General features: G+C 42.6%; 1 protein-coding gene and 1 long non-coding RNA gene across 8 annotated transcripts in view; one reads left to right on the top strand and one right to left on the bottom strand.

Annotated features, from left to right (window-relative positions):
- Window positions 1–18,213, top strand: part of LOC147032275 (glycoprotein-N-acetylgalactosamine 3-beta-galactosyltransferase 1-like) — a 78,027-nt gene extending 59,814 nt beyond the window's left edge. For 6 of the 7 annotated variants that reach the window (XM_085869712.1, XM_085869710.1, XM_085869713.1 and 3 more), the window contains 3 exons: window positions 2,812–3,130; window positions 8,907–9,255; window positions 16,682–18,213. In XM_085869712.1, coding sequence (XP_085725838.1) covers window positions 2,812–3,130; window positions 8,907–9,255; window positions 16,682–17,074 — 1,061 coding nt within the window. In that variant the 3' untranslated portion in view covers window positions 17,075–18,213. Of the gene's footprint in view, window positions 1–2,811; window positions 3,131–8,906; window positions 9,256–15,654; window positions 15,731–16,681 lie in introns of all 7 variants that reach the window. The other variant, XM_085869716.1, reaches the window with a different exon arrangement.
- Window positions 1–23,162, bottom strand: part of LOC147032274 (uncharacterized) — a 68,323-nt gene that overhangs the window by 31,092 nt on the left and 14,069 nt on the right. The gene's annotated exons all lie outside the window — the stretch shown is intronic.

Below are 23,162 nucleotides of genomic sequence, written 5' to 3'. Positions count from 1 at the left end.
AACGGCTTGGTGCCATTTTCGGGTGCATTTTTCTGCGCAGTGACGACGCGGTTTCGACGACGCCAGCTCCGAAAAGGATCATCTCTGGACGAAGCTAAATACCAGAATAAAGGAGGGATTTTTCTTTTGTTTTATCTTCCCCTTTGTCCTTTTTGTAACTGTGTATAGAGGCACCTCCACGTTAGGCTTTAATTTACCTCATGTTTCATTACATCAAGCTTTTATTTATTTTCATTGCTACGCTTTGATTTATTCCTATTATGAGTACTTGGATTAATGTTCATTAAACCCTTATTTATTAAGATTGCTTGTGTCTGTCTATTCCTTGTGGGTTCGAGTCTTGTCCTCCGTCCGGGTGAACGTGTCTGGTACGTGCTTGCCGCCCCCATCTCGCGTACAATATAATCTCCAAGGATCACGTGTTCGCCTCCAAGGTAGAACTGTTATGTGATCTGTCCAGGTCGGTCTTAACCGTCGTGGACACAACATTATTACCTCCACCACCGAAGGTGGATGGAGGTTATGTTTTTACCCCTGTGTTTGTTTGTTCGTGAACAAAATATCTCAAAAAGTTGTGGACTGATTTGGACAATTTTGTGGAGAGATTGGGTATGTGACAAGGAAGAATTGATTTAGATTTTGGTGAAGATCCGAATCCGAATCCAATAAATTTTTTTTAAGTGATTCTTCACCATTTAGTGATATGATTGAAACGACATATAGCATGGTATTTCAAATAGTTGTGGACGCATTAGGATGAAACTTGGTGGACAAGTTGGGTGTGTGGCAAGAACAAGCCGATAAAATTTTCGTTCAGGTCCAAATCCAGATCCAGCCTATCACCGGGATACAAAACATAAACAGCCTGGCGGAGGTATGCTCTCCACCGAGTGCCCTTCTCGTTTCACCTGCAACTGCACCATAGAATAGCTTCTTTGGAATATTGCTGTCTAAGAAAGGCATTCTACAATGTGGAATGCAAAAGCATCTTGTTTATCAAAGAAATTGGTGTGAAATTTATTATTATCGATTTGTAATTCCAATGAGGAAACTTAAATGTGAGTTTGGTTTTCCTTTTTTAATTCGAGTTATTTTGGATATGTATCATCATGAAGCTGATCATTTATTTTATTTTATTTTATTTTATTTTTTTGCCTGTGTCTCCAGAACCAAACCATATATATTTATAAAAGCCATCACAGCTCCCTCCCATGCCTCAGGGAAGTCTGCCTGATATATCTTGCTCCCACTTAAACAATAGCTGGCACAAGCTTTGTGTATTTTCACATCACCAACAAAGGCTGATTCGAAGAGTTGGTAACCATTACGTTGTGGGTAATGACACAATAGGTATCATCTTTCCAATTGCAGACGTCTATTAAATAAATCACCAAGCCTGCATTGTTCAAAGGAGGCACTCCCGCAAGGTTAAAAGTCTATTCACCGGCAGCGGGAGGTTGGGTGGTTGGGTAGAATGCGCACATTCACATTTCTGACTTTGCACTGCTCCAAATCCTTGGGAGTTCTTGCAGGATGGGTAACTGCAAGATTCCAGCTTTTTGGACGAACTGAGAAAGTTCTCCAACTTTTTTGTTGTGCGGAGGCACATCGCTTTCTCTCAGGTAGTTTTTTCAAGTATTGTACACCGCTTCTTCCCAATTCCATATCCAAGTGATGCATAACATCGCCGGGTGCTGAAGGAAGGAAGTACTCAGTTTTTACTCTGTTTGTTTGTTTTCTTGTTACTTGCAAAATCGAAGATTTTTCAAGTATATTGGTTAGTCGATTTTGTTATTCTGTCTCTGTATGTCTGTCTGTTTGTTGCCTGCAGGTCATAATTTTAAACCGATCTTCACGAAACTTCACCACATGGTAGAGTTTGTCATAAGGAAGAAGCTTATTGTTTTTGAGGTCAAAAAGTCAACACAGGCCCAAGATCAACAACTAAGGTGGTATTTATAAAATCTTCAATTTTCATCTGATTGACTTGAAATTTGAAGGAGAGTTGCATATTTGGTCATTGAATTCAACCACCAATTATTTTTGAGGTCAAATTGTGTTTTATGGATCTTGCAAGTTTTGTGCTCTGCACAATGTCGTCTTCTTGTTTGTTTGTTTCGGCAATATCTCAGCCATCCTTTGAGCTAGAAAGCTGAAATTTGGGGAGTGAAGATGTGCTTTGGCAAAAACGTTATTTTTTATTTTTGATAATCAATTCATTGATTGATTAGTTCATTATTATCGATTTATTAATGCCTTATTTATTTTATTTCTCATCGAGGCAACATCTTGGGCACCATTTGAGCAAAGAAACTGATATTTTGACACACCAGTGAACAAGTGATCTGGCTATAAAGGGTATTTTTGACTTATTTATTCATCGATTAATCATTCATTTATTGATTAATTACTTACTTTTCAAAAAGTTGCACATTCGGATGAAACAGTGGTGGTTTTGGTATACTATTAGGCAATTGATTGAGAAATAAATTCTTGTACGATTATTATTTATTTTAATTACGCAATTGATCATTCAATTATTGTACACCACTCCACCCAAAATCCGATTCCACGTGCTGCACGGCGAGTCAATATCATTTGTACATATTTGCAATCCTTGTCTTAAATGCATGATAAACATTAGCATGTCCCAATCAACATTGCTGCTAAGGGTTTTCTGCGCATGTGTGCCGAGCATTCTGGGGTGGATTACATCATTTTGAAAGTCCTGCATTATTTCACAAAGCAACATAATACTTGTTACCAGCGGTTCCTGTGCTATCTTTCATTGCTGTTTCTTTACATTTGCAGATGAGGATGACTCGATTGCAGACGAGGTTCATCAGAGAGTCCGTGTGCTTTGCTGGATTATGACCACCCCCAAAAATCTGGAAACAAAGACGAGACATGTCAAAGCAACATGGACCCGTCGTTGTAACAAGGTATTGTTCATGAGTTCAGAAGAGAATGCTGAATTCCCCACCATTGGATTAGGAACTGAAGAAGGACGTGACAAGCTCTACTGGAAAACCATCCGGGCCTTCCAGTATATCTACAAGCATAACTTTGAGGATGCTGACTGGTTTCTGAAAGCTGACGACGATACCTTTGTGATTGTTGATAACCTCAGGTGAGATGATCATTTTTATTTTTCCTTTCTCCCTGATAAACTCCATCCTCCCTTCCACATCCACACTTTGCGAATTCACAGTTTTGTCAAAGGGTTTGAGGAGGCATACGTTGAGGTTAGTTTGTTTTTCCCTGGTGTGATGTCTTCCACCCCCCCCCCCTGCACCATTCAATTTTTCTTTCAGTATCCCATCGGTCCATTCTAACAATCCGCCCGCTCTTCCCATAATCGTCTTCTTCTTCGTAGACTTTTCCCATTTAGCTGGGGTCGCCTCTATCCCAACAAGCAGCCTTCCTCCACATCAACCGATCTAGGGCCCATTCCTCCTTCATTCCACGGTGTTTCATGTCTTCTTTTACACAGTCCATCCATATTTTCACTTGTCTTTCCCGCCGGCCGGTTCGGCATTCTTGGCTGATGATGTCCAAGACGATGACAAACAATAACGGACTTAGTGCTGACCCTTGATGCAGGCCAACCTCGACTTCGAAGCTCTCCGTCATTCCGTGTACTGTTTTGACCTTGGTTGTTGTTCGGTTGTAGGTGTTCCGGGTGATATTTATCAAGTGTTCAGGTACTCCTTTCTTGCGTAAACTCCAGTAGATCAACTCCTGGGAGATTCTTTCGTATGCCTTTTCCAAGTCGACGAACGCATGGTAGAGTCGCTTGTTCTTTTCCAGATGCTTCTCTTGCAGTTGTCTGAAGATGAAAATAGCATCAGTAGTGCCCCGTTTCGGTCGAAAGCCAAACTGCATTTGGTCGATGTTCGTGACTTCTCTGATTTTCTTGTCCAGAATCCTTTCGGTGATCTTCAGCATCTGCTCTGTGAGTTTGATTCCCCTGTAGTTCCCGCAATCGAGCACATCTCCTTTTTGTTTGTAGATTGGAACCAGTACACTTTCTCTCCAGTCTTCTGGCATATTCCCTGTTATCCAGATGTTCTCGAGGATCCAGTGGGTCCAACGGACTCCATGGTGTCCGAGTGCTTTGATCATTTCGATGGTTACTTCGGATAGTCCCGCTGCTTTGTTCTTCTTCATTTTCCTGATGGCTTCGCTGACTTCCTGCATTGTTACCATTTTGATTGGTCCTTCCAGTGGTGGTGTTTCAATCAGCTCTTCCACTTCATTCCTCTCATTTAGCAGCATTTCAAAGTATTCTTTCCACCTAGCTCTAACCATTTCTTCCTCAACAAAGATGTTCCCTTCCCTGTCTTTGATCACCTTCATAGTTGGGATGTCTCTTCTTGCTCTTTCCCGTTGTTTCGCTACCTTGTACACCCTTTTCTGTCCCTCCAGTGTTTCCATCTCCTCATAAGTAGATGATAAATGGGGTTTCTGGGACGCCCATTCAAATGAATGGGGGGAAAGGGAAAAACTTTCTGACCCAAGCCCCAGAAGCTCCAAATAGGAGACTGGTGGTGGTCGTATGGCAGCTTAGCTGCCAGGGTAGCTATCATTTCTTGAGGCGCGACTGTGTCGCTGATGCAGTGCCCCTCTAGCAGTACACACACTGGAACTGGTACTCATTTCGCCGACCTCGGAAGGATGACAGGCCGAGTCAATCCCCTGGTGTATTAATTCAGCGGCCGACGGGGCTTGAACTCAGGACCCTAGGATCCCAAGCCGCCACCCTAACCACTGAGCCAACACCAGGCTTATAGGAGACTCATTCTCTCTCCACCTATCCCCTTCCCTCTCATACAAGCAAATAAAAAAATTGAGACTGAAAGATTGAGACTTATGATTAAAGCACTTCTTCCCTTTCATATTTTCATTTTACTCAAAGAGCGAACCAATGAATATTTGTCCATGTTCTACTTTAGGGAATAACTTAATTTAATTATAACATTCATTTCCATCGAGTATATTCACAAATAATAACTTTGAACTTGGTTTTTGGTTTTAAGTGTCTTTGTTGAGCAGAAATGAAATTATAAACTTCTCTTAATGCTCTTATTTGACCACCTCCTGAACCACATATCATTTTGAGATTGTAGTAAATCGTTTTTCCATTGTTCAATTGATAACCATCAAAGTTTTCAGTCCGTTCAAGGATATTAATTTTTTTTCTTAACATCCTCCAACTTATTTGTAATTAAATTTATCCGCTTATTTGTTTTATCTACTTTTACCCCGGTAATTTCTTCAATAAGACTTATTTGATATTTCTCACATTCTTTATGTTTTCCATTTAAATACCAAAGCTGATTACATCTCCACTCTTTGGTTTGGTTATTGCTTGGTTCTATCATTTATAAATCAGTAAAAAGACAGTGGTAGCCTGTTAAAATTCCCAACCCAATATCTTAACACTTATACTTGTAACCATAAGGGAGACGATTGATTCCATTCCCTAAAATATATCTTTTATCATCAAAAGCTCCTAATGCTTTCTTATTTATCTCTTCTATATATAATTGATGTTTATAACTTCTTATTGTATTCATTTTTCTGTACTCTTCCTTCTTTAAGGTTAAACAGTTGAAATAATGTTTAAAGTTTATTGTTTCCTTGATTAAATTTTTATTTATTCCCTTTAGCTTCTTATCACACCTTTCAATGTTATTATTATCAATACACGTGAAAGCATAAGACTTTGATCTCAATCCTATAAATTCACTCATGACCTTCCCACCCAATTCATCTTTAAACTTACCAATAACCTTTTTATTCTTTGATGAAAACAACACGTCACCTGACTTATAATTACTTGTATCATATTGTTGTGGATTTCCGCCACTCCGGCGTGCGGGCGACCGCCTTTAGCTAATTGCGGCCGCGCGCCCACCGACCGTGGCAATCCAGTCGCAGCTTTCGGATCAACGCCAAAATCCAGCTACGGGTGTGTTTTTAACCACACCACAACCTTGTCAATGCTCTCTCTGCCTGCACTACAGGGTCGATCGCCGAATTGTCGATTTACCTAATTATTCGCGCAGACAGACTACCGAGAGGTTGTACCTCAATGGGACCTGCTCGAAAACGAGCTGCTTTAAGCAGCTCTTTCCGTCTGCGATTGCTGAGTGGTTTATTATCGCCAAGCCCCGTTGGACCCGATTATCTTATTGGCTATTAATAACCAGTTGTTTATTCCGAACGCAATTATGGCAGTTCAATGGAGGAAGGGATGCAACGAGCAGGTGAATATTCAAACAATGAGGACATTTATTTGTAATCAGGCACGTATGCAATGAATAGGGGTAAGGGACAAGACACGAGCAAGAAAAACCTACAGCCGTTGTCTATTTATTCTGTACATGCACTTAACCACAATTCTACATATCGGACAAGGCGCCACAGACTTCCATGCAAAAACCCCAGGAAAGAAAAGGGAGAACTGGGCCTGTAGGCCTTTAATGTTCCTCGGAGCCGGGATGACCGCAAGGCTCTGAGAGGCCGGGCAGGTTACCTGCCACCCTCGTGGTGACTTGCTGGGCCCTGGTTTGGCGACCCTCGGTGTCTCTGCCCGCACTCCGCTGGACTCCACCAGTGCCTCCAACGGCGATCCGGTTGGCAGCTCCTCTCCGGCTTCTACTCGACCGGACTCCACCAGCTCCCAACTCCACTCTCGACTCTAACGGAGCCTACAACGACCAAGGAGAGGGACTCTCTCACCCTCTCGCCAACCACCACCTGCCAACTCCCTCCTGCACTCCTTTCCCGAACTCGACTGCCTATTCTCAGCGCTCCAATGCGGCCCATTTATCGCCCGGAGCGTTCGCCCCTCCCTTCTCGGCGCGCGGGGGGACATTCCAGGGGGGGGGGTTCGGCTTGGCTCTTTTGGCCCGATCACTGACATTCTTTCTTTTCGTCGTTCTGAGGGAAAATTCCAACAGAGCTTGGCTTGGCTCTTTTGGTCTGATAACCGACATTCTTTCTTTTCGTCGGTCTGAGGGAAATCGGGGCGGGAGCTGTTGAGATGCTGTTGTGGTGGTGGTGGTGGTGGTCGTGGCATGGTTGTAGTGTGGTTGGCGCTGTGGTGGGGATGGCATGGTTGTTGAGATGCGGTTTTGGTTGAAATAAAAGACAGAACAGAATAACGGCTAACTCAAAGATGCACAGCCCGGTACATGAATAATGCCCTTTAGACATTGGTGGGGAAATCTAATCTGGACACACACTTATCGACATAACTGATCTTCGGGGAACCTGAATGGTGATCTGTGAATTTCCACAACCGTAACTATATATATATATATATATATATATATATATATATACACACTAGCGATACCCGTGCACATGCACGGGATAGCAGTACAACATAGCTGGTAGCAGACGACAGACCGTACACGGGGAATGACAAAAATACGCATTGTGCAAAATGCAAGTGGTACTATGGAACGCCAAGACTTCCCAAACATTGTCGGCATGTCCACTAAGTGCCACAGCAATTTCATAGGGATTGTGTGACGGCGAGCCGAGTTTTTAGTGTGCAAGCTTGGTGTTATAATAGATATATATATATATATATATATATATATATATATATATATATATATATATATATATATATATATATATATATATATATATATATATTCAATCATATCCTCAAATACATCACTTGTCTTAATTTCTCATATAAAACTATCTGTATCCATATATAACAATGACGCATCTATCTTTGGTGTATCCCAAGAACTGGATATTGATTTATCAAATTATTACACAAAGGCACAGACTGAACGACAGAAATATAGTAGAGCAAAAAATATTAATATGAAAAATGCTTATAAATTAATAAATTATCCAAGCTCGACTGATGCAAATGACTTGGTGAGATTAAGTGATTTATCACAATATATATCCTTAAATAAAACGGCTGTGTATTCCAAAGATACAGAAGTGTTCATGTTATCTCCGGGTGATACAGAATTCACAGTTCCAATTAAAATAAAATTTTATAAAGAAGGGTGTATCGTTTGAATGAGAATAGAACAATGGGGATATAATATGAATGATTTAGGGTATAATTGTTCATTTAAAATTAACCTAGAAGGCCTGGAACAATAAATCAGTCTCGTAAGGAAGAATATTATCCACTTGGGGGCGAGAATGAGTTTTGTGGAAGCACGATTCGCAAACAACAAATAAAATAATTTAATAAGGGTAAAATCAATAATGGTTTTGCCATAGTTTATATCATGAAAACACAAAGAACAGGATTATATATAATAAGTAAGGGAATACATACTGATTTAACTATGGGAAGATGGGGAGGTATTTCCTGTCATTATGTTAATCTGTCATATATTTCTGATACATAAATGACAGCAAGAAGCCTTCAAGAAAATTGTCATTTCTGTGTCCAAGCATACCTTCAAGAAAAGGGTATTCGGTATTTTAATAAATATGTTACACAACATAAGATGTCCAGATAATAATAATAAATACCTCGGCCACCATAATAAATATGTCCAGACAGGTGTTTAAACTGAAGAAAAAAAATAATAATAATGAGTCAACATTCAACACACACACACACACACACACACACACACACACACACACACACACACACACACACACACACACACACACACACACACACACACACACACACACACACACACACACACACACACACTGTTTTGGCTTAAACTTTAACTTCTCCATAAGGCAATATGTATTTGTCACACTTTCTCCCAATCATCACATTCCAAAAGTTCCAAAGTTATCTCCAACAAAGCTAAATAGAAAACGAGTCTGGAGTGTCCATTTTGACACATCCCTATAATGACCACCCCTCCCCCATTTTCTTCTTCTTCCAGGCTGATGCTCTCAAATTATACTCCTGAACAACCAATCTACTTTGGGCGTCACTTTCGTCCATATGTCAAGCAGGGTTACATGAGTGGTGGAGCAGGTTATGTCTTGAGCCGAGAGGCATTGCACCGTTTTGTTACGGCCTTCAATGATGGAACCTGTACGCACACGAGTACCGTGGAGGACCTGGCCCTGGGGGGCTGCATGGAGAAAACTGGAGTCAAACCTGGGGACTCTCGTGACGCTGTAAAACGTGAAACCTTTCATCCATTTGTTCCTGAACACCATCTCATCCGTGGTGTTTTGCCAAAAAGCTTTTGGTATTGGAAATACTGCTACTACCCTGCCAATGAGGTAAACCACCATGGTAACTGATGTTACTGTTGTACCTTCAAGTTGTACCCTGATGAGAAATTATTTGAAAAAGTAAAGAATCAGTCCATATGGATGGGTTGATTTCACCCACTGCACTTTTATGCTTTTCTCTGGTTATAACTTGTAATACCCATTTCCATTGTGTGGCACTAGATATTAATACACATTTCCATTATTGGGGGGGGGGGGTCCCTCCCCCCACCCCACGCTGTTTCTCACCCCCAGGCTATGATTGAAAATTTATTTTTTTTAACCATTGCAAACCTTGCCTGGCATACCCCAAACACAACCACCAGTTTTCAGCTCATTCCATCCAGCGGTTAAAGAATCCCTAGGGGTGTGTGTGTGTGTGTGCTTTTACGGTCGTCAGGGAGTTCCAACTCCCACACCTCACCACAGTGATGGTTGTTGGTCAGATAACTCTGCAACCCAACGAGTCTATAAAAAGACCACAGACATCGTCGACAGCACTCACCTCCAGCTGGATCTTCATTCCTAGGATCGGTTTACCATACCTTTGGAGATGAATTAAACAAATGGAGAATCATGCCTGTGCCCACGTAATGGCTACTAGTTGGCTGAGCGAACCAACACTACACCTCACATTGTTGTTATGAAATGGGCCAATTGGTTACTTGAGCTAATTATTTCCAGAAGTGCTATGTCAGACCAAACCCAAGAAGGATAAGTCAAGACACTAAATCGACTTTAATCATTAATTTATTAAGTACCAAGCTGTAGAGCGGGAAATTGGTGGGAGGAATGGCAGTTTGGGAATTCAAACGGGAAAATGGCCAGAGAAATCAGGATTGCACAACGCAAGCCATAATCATCAATTTACAAGCATGGATACATTTCCCTCATTCCCTACATGATAAAATCCACCCTCAGATGTCTGACAACAATGACTGAACACCTTTACATTAAATGGATCCAGACACCTGAAAGAAGAAAAGAGTGGGAGAAGGGTTTAACAAATTCAGAGTATGAAAGATGAAGTGTGGGGTGTATTAAATGCGGCACATACATAGCGCACCTTCAGTAACCTCTCCAGAGATTACTGCAGTACCCACTACTTGGCATTTTGGGCTTGCTTCCCTCTGGACTCCTCTGTCTGCTGTGGCAGCGCCCGTTCATGCGGGTATCCTATGGGACATCCTCAAGCCGAACGAGATGATCCGCGTGGCTGTGGGGATCTCGTGCAGTCATTCGAGGGCAGGCGGTGACTTTGAGGCAGCGTGACGCGTTTTATTTATACAGATTTATCCTCGGTTTTCTTCTGGTAAACTCTGTTCTGTCTCATTTTCTCTGTGCGCTCCCCCTTTTTTATTCATCCCCCCTCCCTGTTTTCTTGGCCTGGCATCCCCTCATTGGCACAGGATTTGTGGGGGTGTATGAGTGGCTGTGATGGCCGTTGGTAGGGCTCTGCTTCCTTTGCTGTGGCAGCACCTGATTGGCAGAGCGGCACCACAGAGGCACCCCGTGTGTGGGAGGGGGGCAGGGGGCTTTGAAACTTGCACTCATTTACTTTGAAACTACGCTCGCCTCCCTTGAGATCGTGTTCACCTCTCCACTAAAGAACAAGCACGTCGATGCGAGTTCGAGTGTTTGGCGTGAAATGGTGCGATGTGAAAGTCAGAGACGGAAAGGACATTAACTTAATCCAACTCACTTTCACAACGCACGTCTTTCCACATTTACACAATATAACTTAATTGCTAAACAGAATACTATGGCACAACTAACTTTAATATTCTGGATTTATTCTCCCGGGAGGTGTACAAAGTCCTCAGTTCACAACCGTCACATTATGTGTACATGTTAAGAGATTCTGTAGAAGCTAAGGGATTACCAAAAGGTTTTTTTATTTTTATTTTTTTCTTCAATGATAGAATAAATAGTCTTGCATCAGCAAAACTCTGCACTTCAGTTAGTCGTTATTTTCAGCAAGTGTTGCATTTACCCCCCCCACCCCCACCTCCCTGAGAAGTGGGTATGTTTTCCAGTCATGGAAATATGTCATATTGTTACGGTTCTCGCAACCGTATGCATACAACATACAGTTGTCCCGAGTCAGTTATTTCATTAATATACGTGTAGTTAGGTCCCTACCTTGTGTCTAGTGGGAAGACGAGGGAGTGTGTTGCGATGGGCTATAGTTAGGATTAATAAATCGTTTTTTCCCTTTGTAATTTTATTTCCCCTTTTATTTGATCCACGGTACCTTCATCTCGCTTGCTACCCTCGTCTCGTCTCCTAAGCCCAAATCCCGACGGGCACTTTGGGCTAGACAAGCACTTCCACTGTCTACCCGCTGTCTTCAGAGACTTGTTTTCTGAGGCAGAATCCTGAGGTTCGTTATAGTAGCTGCGCCACCATTCACCTTCCCAAATCCAGACACGGCGGTGTGGGCGGTCCTTACCAGTGTCTGGCCGAAACCCCGCCCAGAAAGGCGGACCACATGAAGGCCCGGTCCAATCGGGACGGACAATGACGTCGGCTTCGCCATGGCTCCACCCCGAACTCCATGATCTATAAAGTATGGGACAATCCTCAGAGTTGAGTTGGATGTGAGGGAAGGCTCTCGTCGTCGTCGGAATTGTGAAGAAGTTGGGGAGGTTGAAGAGAATTGCGAGTTGTTGTGAAAGTGTTCCGGCTGCTTGGCTCTGCCTACGTCTCGCATCGACGGCTCGCCCACACGACCCTGTCCAAACCTCTGACCTGGTCCTGCCGACTGCTCATCTCTCGCCTCTTGGACTCCGCCAGACACGATTACCACACGTGCGGCTGTGGACCGAACTGCACAGCTTTTGTTGGGTGCCGCACCACGTAGCACCCCTTCCCCCGAAACGCTCAGGTACCAAGAACTGTGACTTCAACTCCCTCCCTCTCTGGCTGCAAAAGTCCTTTGCCTTCCATTGGGTTTATTTTGTCTGAGTGTGTGGTACCTGTCCGTTCGATAAGCCTGCATAAGATGTTCATTGTTGTGATTGTTATTGCTTTTATTAATCTCGCGTCAAGTATGCACTGTGTCCGCTTTTGTAAGTTGCTTGTAAAATTTCCGCACCACACCTCTCTCATCCTTCCCCTGCATTACATCCCCAATAAAACCTTTGTTGTGCCACATGCTTTTCCCCGCTTATTATTGTAAATAAATAATTGTAGAAATGTTCCCAGCTCATCTTTGTCTTTTCCTCCATTGGTCCAGCATGGTTCGGATCTAAGTTTATCCGGGTCTTTATTCCCAACAATTCGTTCGTTCTTGCCGGTACGTCCTTGGCAGTGCCGCTCGGCTGCATCCGATCCGGAAAGGTAGTCGGTAGTTTGTAGAGTGATCCGGTCCGGGCAAGGCGTACCGTGGGCGTGGTTCTCCGGTAGTCGAAACCGCGTGGTTAATTAGGTAACTTGATTCTAGACAGGAGGACCCTACGCCACGCGGTTGAGGTATTGGCGTCCACTGTCGGTTAAGCGACCCGCCGCATCACGGAATTATCTGTGAGCGACGGCCTACAATTGCGGGGAGTCTGGTGGCAATCGACGTAGTTTCCCCAACCTAGTGGTCGTTCTCCGCCAGACCTCTGTCCCGCAACAATATTTTACCCTAATGTTCCAAGAGGGAGTGAATAGTTAAAGTGAATTTCTTTTTTGCTCAGTGTATGATTATTATTGTACATAAACTGAATTGCATAATTTCAGGACAAGTAGCTCTCAGGACCAGTACACTTTTGCCACTGTTTGACAAGCTTGCTTGCTTTCTCAGAAAAGGCTTTTGCTTATTGACACAGCAAAGCTTTTTCATCTTCAAATTTCTGCCCCAGGCAGACTCGTCTCACTCTCATAAAATCAAAACATCTTCAGCCATGAGAAACGGTTATTCCAAAGTTATACAGGCTTGAATTCAACATGTTTTTTTTCCTCTGACAAGAACGAGGCTCATGGACGAGCAAAGTGAAATTGCCAATAGAGTAGCAGGATAACAAATGGGTACAGCCAGCATAGGTATGAGAGAGACGGAGATAGACAGATATTGAAATTGGCAGACTCAAATGTCACCACATGGCAAATATTTTGCTTTGCACTTGCATTGTGGGCACCTAGGCCCTGTGAAAGCAACATACAATAAGGTTTTGGCACACGTCTGCAAAATGACACAATTGACGAACTCCCAACAGTCCCGAGACTGTCCCGAGAGGGACCAGGCAATTGAAATGCTGGAGTGTAACGGACTTGTTTTTCATTGGTTAAATGTTCACCCAGCAACCATTTCTCGACTGAGAGACTAATTAAACTTGACATGGTGAGTCGATGATCGTTCTCATTCCAGAGTGCCACATGTAATGACAGAGAAAGACAAGACCATAACATCTGCCTCCAGCACTTGTGCAATCGGTTCCAGACAGCGACAGATACTGCTTGGGACAATGCAATCAACCATTAGGGTCAAAACTGTCTGAAGATGTCTTGCCACGGATGGTATACGGTGCCACGAACCCCATCAAAGTCAGATCCTGATGCACAGGCATCATCTTGTATGACAACAATTGGCAGCAAATGGTGGAAACCTGGGACACAGAAGATGGCGTGACATCATCTTCTCTGACGATTCGATATTTCATCTGAGTTTTCCAGATGGAGGTTCACTCGTTTATAGACGTCAGGGTGAATGGCTGGCACAGAATCGTATAATTGATGGAGACCGCTTTGTTGTTGGTGGTGGTGATGGTGTGGGAAATAATCAATGTCCACTTCCAATCACTGTTCATTGCTGTTCAGAGAAATCTCAACAACCATGGTCACATCAACATAATCCTGGAGCCAGTTCCCCAACTGATGCTCAGACAACATGATTGCAACAGACAAGTTGTGTTCCAACAAGACAATTCTTGGCACTACACAGCGAGGGTGACATCGGTATTACTTCATGCTAACAACGTTTGGACGTTCGACTCACCTGCCAGATCACCGAACATGAACCCCATTGAACACTTGTGGGATGAACTGGGGTGTAGTATTCGACATCTCAATCCACCCAAGAACGTTGTTGAATTACTGCAGGCTATACAGCACTACTGGACAGCCATCCCAAAACCCCGAGCGAGATGTCTGTCTGTCAATGTCTCGACGATTACAGGCATGCTTCAGAGCGGACAGGAAGAATTGACAGTGGGGGTGGCAAGTTAACAATTGAGCACAACCAGCAAGAGAATAAATGAGGAGAGTGATGATTTAATTGATACTGAGATAAGCAAGAAAGATGGTTTGGTCAGGAAGGGTTAATAAGGGTAATGGGGATCATGGATCAGGATGGGGAATGACATGAGGTAGTGGTGCACTGCTTGCTTGGAGCCCTGAAGGGGAGAGTGGGAAAGAGAGGCTTCTGGAAAAGAAGTGAGGTTCCATTTATGAGAGAAGTGAGGAACAAAGGAGTTGAGGTGTGCAGTCAGCCTGGATTTTGGAGGTTCAACTAGGAGAGAGTTAATGGAAGGATGCATGTGTCTGGAAATTTCTGAGGAGGGTGGGAGGACAGAGAGCAAAGGGAGCAATATCGGATAAGAGGCAGTAAAAAAAAAAAAAAAAAAAAAAACAGACCACCAACTTGCCTGCAATGTGAAAACAACAGACCTTGTGATTTGGCCTCATCGTGGGAGATTCCTGTAATGTTGAGAGGTTTAGATTCCATATAATCCAGGAGAGATGGATTTGATGCTGGGGTGCCAGCTCATAGTGGAGAGCGGTACTCCATTGAGCTATGGACAAAGGCATCGTAGACTGATTTTCCAAGGAAGGACTTTGATCGACAGAGGATGCCCAATCTACAGCTGGGCCATCTTTGCTTTGCTTTGTGATTGGCATAGGGGAGGTCATGGCTGAGAGTGAGACCTGGAAGTTCAAGAGACTGAACCTTTTCCAGTGACTGACCATGGAAATAGACAAGTGTGGGTTAGTTTTATTATCCTTCCTGAGTGACAGGCCGAGACAGTGAGTTTTTCGACGATTGAAGGCCATGGTTCCATTTGTCATTCATTGTTTTTTTCTGGGCTCCAGTGAAAGCGACGTGTTGACTGCATGAGTGGAGGAAGTCAGAAGCCCAAGAATGAAGGCAGACTTGATTGCCAGAGAGCTTGGCAAGCAAAGCAGGATGCCAGAATGTTGAATGCCCAAGATATGTCCAACGATACGGTCGTAACCTCTTTGAATTAAGGCCCTCCAACCATTGTTTAGAGAGGAGCAGAAGCATGTCCACCAGAGTTGAGTGACTGGGACACGATCTTTGAACTGATTGTCAGAGTTCAGGTTGTTTGAAAACTGGAAAAATGACATCGGCATGTTATAATGCACCTCCCAAATGCTTATCACATGTTTATTGCACCTCCACAGACTAACGGACCAGAGCTGCCTCAACTAGTTAGGCCTGTCGGTAGGCTCCAGCTTGGCCTCAATCTTTCATGAAAAGGTGCTTAAATGAGTCTTTATGTGTGAATGATGTATCCCATTGCCTGTCCGATTGTTTATTTTATTATATTTTTATTTCCTGGCCATCAGATAATTATCTGTGTTCTGTAAGTGGAGTGTTTTTAACTTGTATCTTGTGGCTTCATATGTGACTTATCCCGGGCATGGCTTGAAATGTGATGTGCGATTATGGCCCAATTGTGAATTTTATGAGATGCATAATCCCAGTCCCAATGGCCATTAGCATTGTTTAATACTCTCCTGAGGAAAATTTGGAGATCATTGGATGTTTACACACATGGGTGGTGTATAGGTTAAAAGTCACTGGTCTGCACACCTACCAAAATCGTTAAAAAAAAAACAAAACATTACAACCACAACTTAATTCAGTGCATTCCATTTGGAAATAATGGCATTATAATATTAATGGTATTACAAAATTATTAAAATAATAAGAGTAATAATAATAATAAGGATAATAACATGGCTGAGTCGAAAGCATCATTGGCTTAGTGAGTGAAAATATATAATTAAGGCAAAAAGGACTTTGAATACAAATGGAACTCAACTGTGCACATGCAGATACACATGACTCGCATTTCATCCTTCTGGCCGCTCCCATAGGGAGCGGGTGTTTCCAGATTAGTCCCTTAATTTGCCGATCTGTAAATGCTCGTGAACCTGCCCTGTATGACATGGCTTGATCAATAACAGCTCTGCTCATGGCAACATTGAAAGTTTGTGTCCCACAAAATTGCTTTGATGTGGTGATATTTTTGATGTTGATATTTATTTTGAAAACTCAAATTTGTGCCATCAATCTTTTTACTTTTTGACAACCACTAATGTTGTATCCTTAATCACTTTTTATGTTGGTATTGAGTGTGGTTTGTCGCATTAATTTTGTTTTGCAAGAATATGTTTGATGATTAATGTGTGTTGTATGGTGTAGGGTCCTGAGTGCTGTTCAGATTTCTCCATCTCCTTTCATTACGTGGACTGGGTTTGGATGTACGTGCTCGAGTACTATAGCCTGCATCTGCGAGCATATGGCTTCCAGAGCCAGTATGTGGCTCCACTCTCGCCTTATCTCCAAAACGCTTTGAGGAACAGGACTAGAGACAAGACTCCAAACAACCATCAACTAGAACCAACCAACCAAGCTAAACCTGAGAAAGACCAAATGGAGAACAAGATTGAAGCAGTCCTGCAAAGGGAAGACAAAGCTAAGGATGCACAAGATGAAGTTAATGAAGAGATTAATAATATGGTTGATAGAGAACCAAAACATGATGAACAAAAACAAACGGTAAAGCTTGAGAACACCAATAAGAATGTGAAATAAAGACAGATGTGGATTGCCATCAATTGTTTCCTTCAATATGGCAGACTTCAAACTCACTTTTGAACTATATTCTTACCATTGTGCTGTGGAATCGAATGAGGACTTTGATATAGGCATGATCCATTGTGCCACGGCCTTGTGACATTGCCCTTCCTGAAACAGACTGAGAACAAATTTGCCTTCTTGGAAGAGAATGGGGATAAGGTGGGTTTTTAGGGTGTGTAACTGGTAACCTTGATTATGACTTAATTGCACTTCAGAGCTTCTTTTTTTTTTAAACATACTGTTGATTTCAAATGTTGAAGGAAGATGTATTTTTATACTGTTCATTTTAAGCCTGCCTTTCTGGAAATCAAGTTCCTCGTCTTCATTTTCTTCATACTACGCTGCACATCATTCATAATTACTAACTGAGTGAAAGCATTGATTTTTGGTTTCATGTGTAAGAGGGAGTGAAAATAGAAAGATGACTGCTGCACAAGGTGGCTAATCATATTTTGATCTGGAAAGTTAACACTCGAAACATAAGCTTCTCTTTGCTTCCCACGGCGGTCAGGGTTCCTCAATTGACTTGTCAATTCCATCCATCGTTCTACCTGTCCGCCGATGCAGATTGACACTAGTCTTCATGAGCAAGAGTAGTTCAATGGCTTAGTTTCGAAATTGGTATCACAAGTCCTTCGCAGGTTCTTGCAGGTGGATAAAATGTCAAAACAAAAAAAACGTTCTTGAGACTGGGGTAATTTGATAGGAATTATTGCATCATCTCATTATGGAATCCTTTTGCTTCGATGGTCGTGGAACGTTTTTCATTTGTAACATTTTCTTAATGATTTTGTTTAAAGGTGGATAGAAAAATATACAACTTTGAAATGTGAATTATTAAAAGGCAAGGTTGTTCAATGGGGCCACAAGACTTGAGCTCAAAGCAGAGTTGATGTGGCATTGCTTTTTTGAATGTATGTGATTATACAGAACCAGGTGGTAGGTTTTACCAACTTTGTACAACTGAGTTTTTGCAACGTGCATATTAAATTGTACAACCTGAGCCTACCTCTATAGTGCGATCAGAACGTTTGTGGGTCAAAATGTTTATTTGTGAGAAGCAGTCAAAACGTAATAAAGATTTGGTGAAGTGGTGGGGCTACATCTCCGAGTCTTTTTACTACCCTTTGATCAGAAGGGCGTTCCAGAAACTAATCAGTTTCCCACTCAAACAATTTCATCTTCCATATAGAGCTCAAACATCTAATCATTCCTTTGTTTTGTTCATATGTCCACCATCTGTTTCATAAGTCTAAAGTTAACAAAACTCTTTTGCTTTTAAAAAGGGAAAATATCACTTCACCTTCTCTCTTATTGGGGTTAGCATCCCCCTCTCAACATTTGGGCAAGAAAATTGGGTGATTATTTTTTTGCTGACGGATCGATTCCAGTCAAAATAAGGACGAGTTTTCCATGAAATTAACACTTGCTTTGTATGGTATGCTTGGAGGGTAAAGAACATCAGCCACAACATTCATATGAACACTTTGTCATAAATATAGTGGTTGTTACTTCATAAAAAGCACTTTTGGACCGGGGCTAATCTGGTCTTACTAACCGATGGTTTTATAAACCCAGGCCTGCAGATTAGGCAACAATTTTTAGATCCTCGTGGAGGATCTCGAAGTCTTACTCACGTTGTTGTTCTTGTGGACTTTTTTGTTTCACAGCCTACAGTTTTCATCGAAACTTCCTGAAACTTGGCGTATACATGTAAAAATACCCTCCGCAGACAGTATCCATCTCTAATTTTGAAAATTCCTCCTCGAAAAAAAAGTTATGACATCAAAATATCTCCGCTAATGAAAATCGCCTAAAAATTACCTCAAACTAGGCAAGCTTTTTGAATTCTGTTTGCGAGAATCGAACAGGGCATTAGCAGAGATGAATTACCACACATATGATACATCACTATGATGTCATATCAATTTTTATGACATCATTCCTGTTTTTTGACTTTTTGTTTCACAACCCAGAGTTTTCATCGGATCTTCGTGAAACTTGCCATGTATATGCAGAAAGCCCACGCGCAGGCAGTAACTATCTCCGATTTTGGAAATTCTTCCGAGAAAAAAGGTTAACATCATAATATTGCCGCTAATGGCAATCGCCTATACCATTATCTCCAAAACTAGTTTGTTTCACAGCCTACAGTTTTCATTGAAACTTGGCATATATATGTAAAAATACCCTGCGCAGACAGTAACCATCTCCGATTTTGAAAATTCCTCCTAGAAAAAAAGTTAACGTCATAATATTGCCACTAATGGATATCGCCTATACCATTATCTCCGAAGCTAGTTTGTTTCACAGCCTACAGTTTTCATTGAAACTTGGCATACAGTATGCTACATCACTATGACGTAATTTCTATTTTTGACTTTTTGTTTCACAACCCAGAGTTTTCATCGGATCTTCGTGAAACTTGCCATGTATATGCAGAAAGCCCACGCGCAGGCAGTAACCATCTCTGATTTTGGAAATTCTTCCTAGAAAAAAAGTTGACTATAATATCGCCGCTAATGGAAATCGCCTATACCATTATCTCCGAAACTAGGCAAGCTGTTTGAATTATGTTTGAGGGAATCAAGCCGGGCATTAGCACAGATAATTTATCGCAAACCTGATGCATCACAATGACGTCATATTCGTTTTTGTGACATCATCATTAAGAGGACGAGGATCTGAGCTCATTCGAGCTTGTTTTTTTGTGTTTGTCACATTTTCGTTATTTCTGCACATAACAAACCAAATGCAGATTGTACAATGCAGTACATGTGGCCTAATTATTAATGAATCGCTCAATGTCTGTTTGAACTCTCATGTCTTCAATGTTCAGTAACCGAGTTTTCCACACTCTGTTTGAATGTCCACACTTTCACTATGTTTCTCGAAAAGGACCGTTTAGAACCGCCCACCCCCCCCCCCCATTCACTTTCTCAACAATCCTCTGGAAGAAGTCCTTTCTTTCAAGCTTCTGGGTCTCACAATCTGCCAAGATCTTTCCTGGGAAAGCCACATTTCCAACCTGGCTTCCAGAGTCAGTCGCCGACTGGGAATCCTCCATCATGCAAAGGCCTTCCTCGGCCCACCTGAACTCCTGACCACTTACAATGCTTTTGTCCGCAGCCTGATGGAGTACTGCTCTTCCCTTGGGGCTGGTGCTCCTGCCTCCCATCTTTCTCGGCTTCACGCCGTGGAAACCAAGGCATTTCGGATCATTGGCATCTCCCGTGATGAGGCTGAGTCTTTGGGCCTCTCACTCTCTCACCGCAGGCATGTCAGTGGTCTTTCTGTCTTCTACCGTCTCCTCTCCGGTCTCGCCCCCCCTTGCTCTGTCTGCGATTTGTCCCCACCATATTTCCGCAGGACGCTCAAGGTCCGCCAACAACCCCCTTCTAGTAAAACTATCAAAATCACGAATCACTGCTCACTTTCACTCTTTCATTCCTCTTTTTTCCCACCTTTGGAATAAACTCCCTCGCTCTATTAAATCCCATTCTTCCCTCCAGGCCTTCAAAACAGCTGTTCACCACCACCTCTTATCATCCCCCATACAAATCCTCGATCTTTTCTACCCCCGTTAATCCACCCCAAGCCCACCTCCTTCAAATTCCCTGCATTCCTTCCTGAAAGTCCCCGTAATGTATTCCCCATGTTCTCCGCCCCATCCCTCTCCCTTCCACAGATCTCCTAATGTCTCTTCCTCACTGTCTTGTTCTTCCCACTTCTGCCCCTCTTGTCTCATGCCCCCCTTGCTGTGCGTTGTGTGTAAAGGGGCTGTCACACCTTGACATTTTAGCCAGCATATGGCAAGGTCTCAAAATGTTTGTAAAACGCTGGCGTACGTTGAACTATTGATGTTTTTTTAGGTTTTGGGCATATAATAACATGTTGGACGTATGCAAAACGTATTAGTAATGTACACAGAACGTTTTAATCATATATAGATAACTTATACCAACAAATGCTTAGCATGTTGTCGGCGTTCACAACCTATGCCCAACGATAGTCTAACTTATGCATAGCGCGGCAGCGTATCGCCGACGATCACGTGGCGTAGGCTATTCATAGGCTGCGGCTCGACGATTCAAATCATAACCGCACTAGATATCGAAGTGTGAAGCCGCTGTCACACCTTGACGTTTTAGCCAGCATATGCCGACGTATGAAAAATTTGCCGAACCACGCTGGCACACGTCGAATACGTTATGGGTAAGTTTTGTATACGTTAATAGCACGCTGGCATACGTCGTAGTATGCTGGCATATGTCGTCATACGCCGAGTACGTCGAGAAATTTTCAGCATGTTGAAAATTTCTCGACGTACGACACATTCCGCATACGCTGGCATAAGTTGAAGGCACGTTACGCGATTGTTGACACACGTCGACATACGTTACTTGTACGTTACTCATAAGTCGAAACACGTCAATGTAATGGTTGGTTTACATGTATACGCCAATCATTGTTCCAGACTCACTGGTTTTTTTTTTTTCTTCGGTATGACGGTGATGTTGACACTTCGATTTCTAGTGCGGTTATGATTTAAGTCGTTGAGCGGCAGCCTATTAATTATATTATATTATAACCGCACTAGAAATCGAAGTGTCAACATCACCGTCATACGAAGGAAAAAAAAAAAACAGGGAGTCTGGAACACTGACGCTGACCATTACCTTGACGTGTTTCGACTTATGAGTAACGTACAAGTAACGTGTGTCAAAGATCGCGTAACGTGCCTACAACACGTTACTCATAGGTTAGAAATAAGTTTCGGGTACGCTAAACATTACCTCGACGTGTTTCGACTGATGAGTAACTTTCAAGTAGCGTGTGTCGACGTGTGTCGACGATCGCGTCATGTGCCAACAACTTATGGCCAGCGTTATGCGGAACGTGTGAGTCGTACGCTGGCATACGTAGAAAAATTTCAAGCGTGGAAAATTTGTCTAACACCTCGGCGTACTACGACGTATGCCAACGTACAAAGACGTATGCCAGCGTACTACGACATATGCCAGCGTACTATGACATATGCCGGCGTGCTCTTAACGTATACAAGCTTACCCATAACGTATTCGACGTGTGCCAGCGTTTTAGCCAAATTTTGCATACGTCAGGCAAACGCTGACTAAATCGTCAAGGTGTGACAGAGCCTTTAGCTCTCATATGAGCCTTGACAAGGGATACAAAATAATAATAATAAAACCATGGGTTATGCCCTCAAAAGATCCCTGATGTCACCTTGAAATTTGTCAAATCTGTGCCTCTCAAGACCGATTTGCAGACAGTGAAGACAAGCCTGCATTTCAGCATTTGAAGAAATGCCTTCGACAACTTCATTACCTTCTTCAGTGGTGTCTTCATCACAATCCTAACCCAATGCATTCATGTCATTGATTTCTGACACATTTCCTTCCGGTACCGCTTCTGCCAAGACTTATGCGCTGTCTGGTAAAGCTCTGCAGTAAATTCCTGGTTCATCTGTATTGTAAATGGAAGAAGGCAGATATGTTTCCGGAATTTCTTGCAACTTTTCCTGCTTCTACTGTATATTTCCTGCTTCTACTGTATTCTACTGCCTCTGCAGCTTCTCCTTGAAGGTCAAGCAGTGTCGTTTCATCGCTGGAACCAACCGTCCGTCACCTTGAAATCTGTCTGCCATAACTTTTCCGCAATCTTCTCTGCCTTTTGACACACAAGAAGACCATTGGTAGGAGCATGCCACAATCTCACGTGCTCAAACAGTCACAGAAGGCCTACTCCAACATTTTCGCCTTTGCCACATCCGTTTCGTTTCCTGCTTGCTCCGCCAATTTGCGCCTCTTCCCTCAATTGCTTTTCCTGCTTGACCATACTCATCAGAAGGGTTCATGAAATTCCCAGTGTTTCACCAGCTTTACGTTGGCTACATGATCCTAGACCTTGGAGTCCATAAAGCAATTCAACTTTTTTCTTCACATGGAGGTCAGTTCGTTTCTGTTTAGAAGCCATCAGATGAGCACACACACAAAAAAAAAAAAAATCGATATCTGCCATG

This window comes from Eptatretus burgeri, chromosome 2 (assembly GCF_056783735.1).
Source record: "Eptatretus burgeri isolate ZD-2024b chromosome 2, Ebu_testis_v1, whole genome shotgun sequence".
In the NCBI taxonomy this organism is placed as follows: Eukaryota; Metazoa; Chordata; class Myxini; order Myxiniformes; family Myxinidae; genus Eptatretus; species Eptatretus burgeri.
This window is presented reverse-complemented; position numbering and strand designations above follow the sequence as displayed.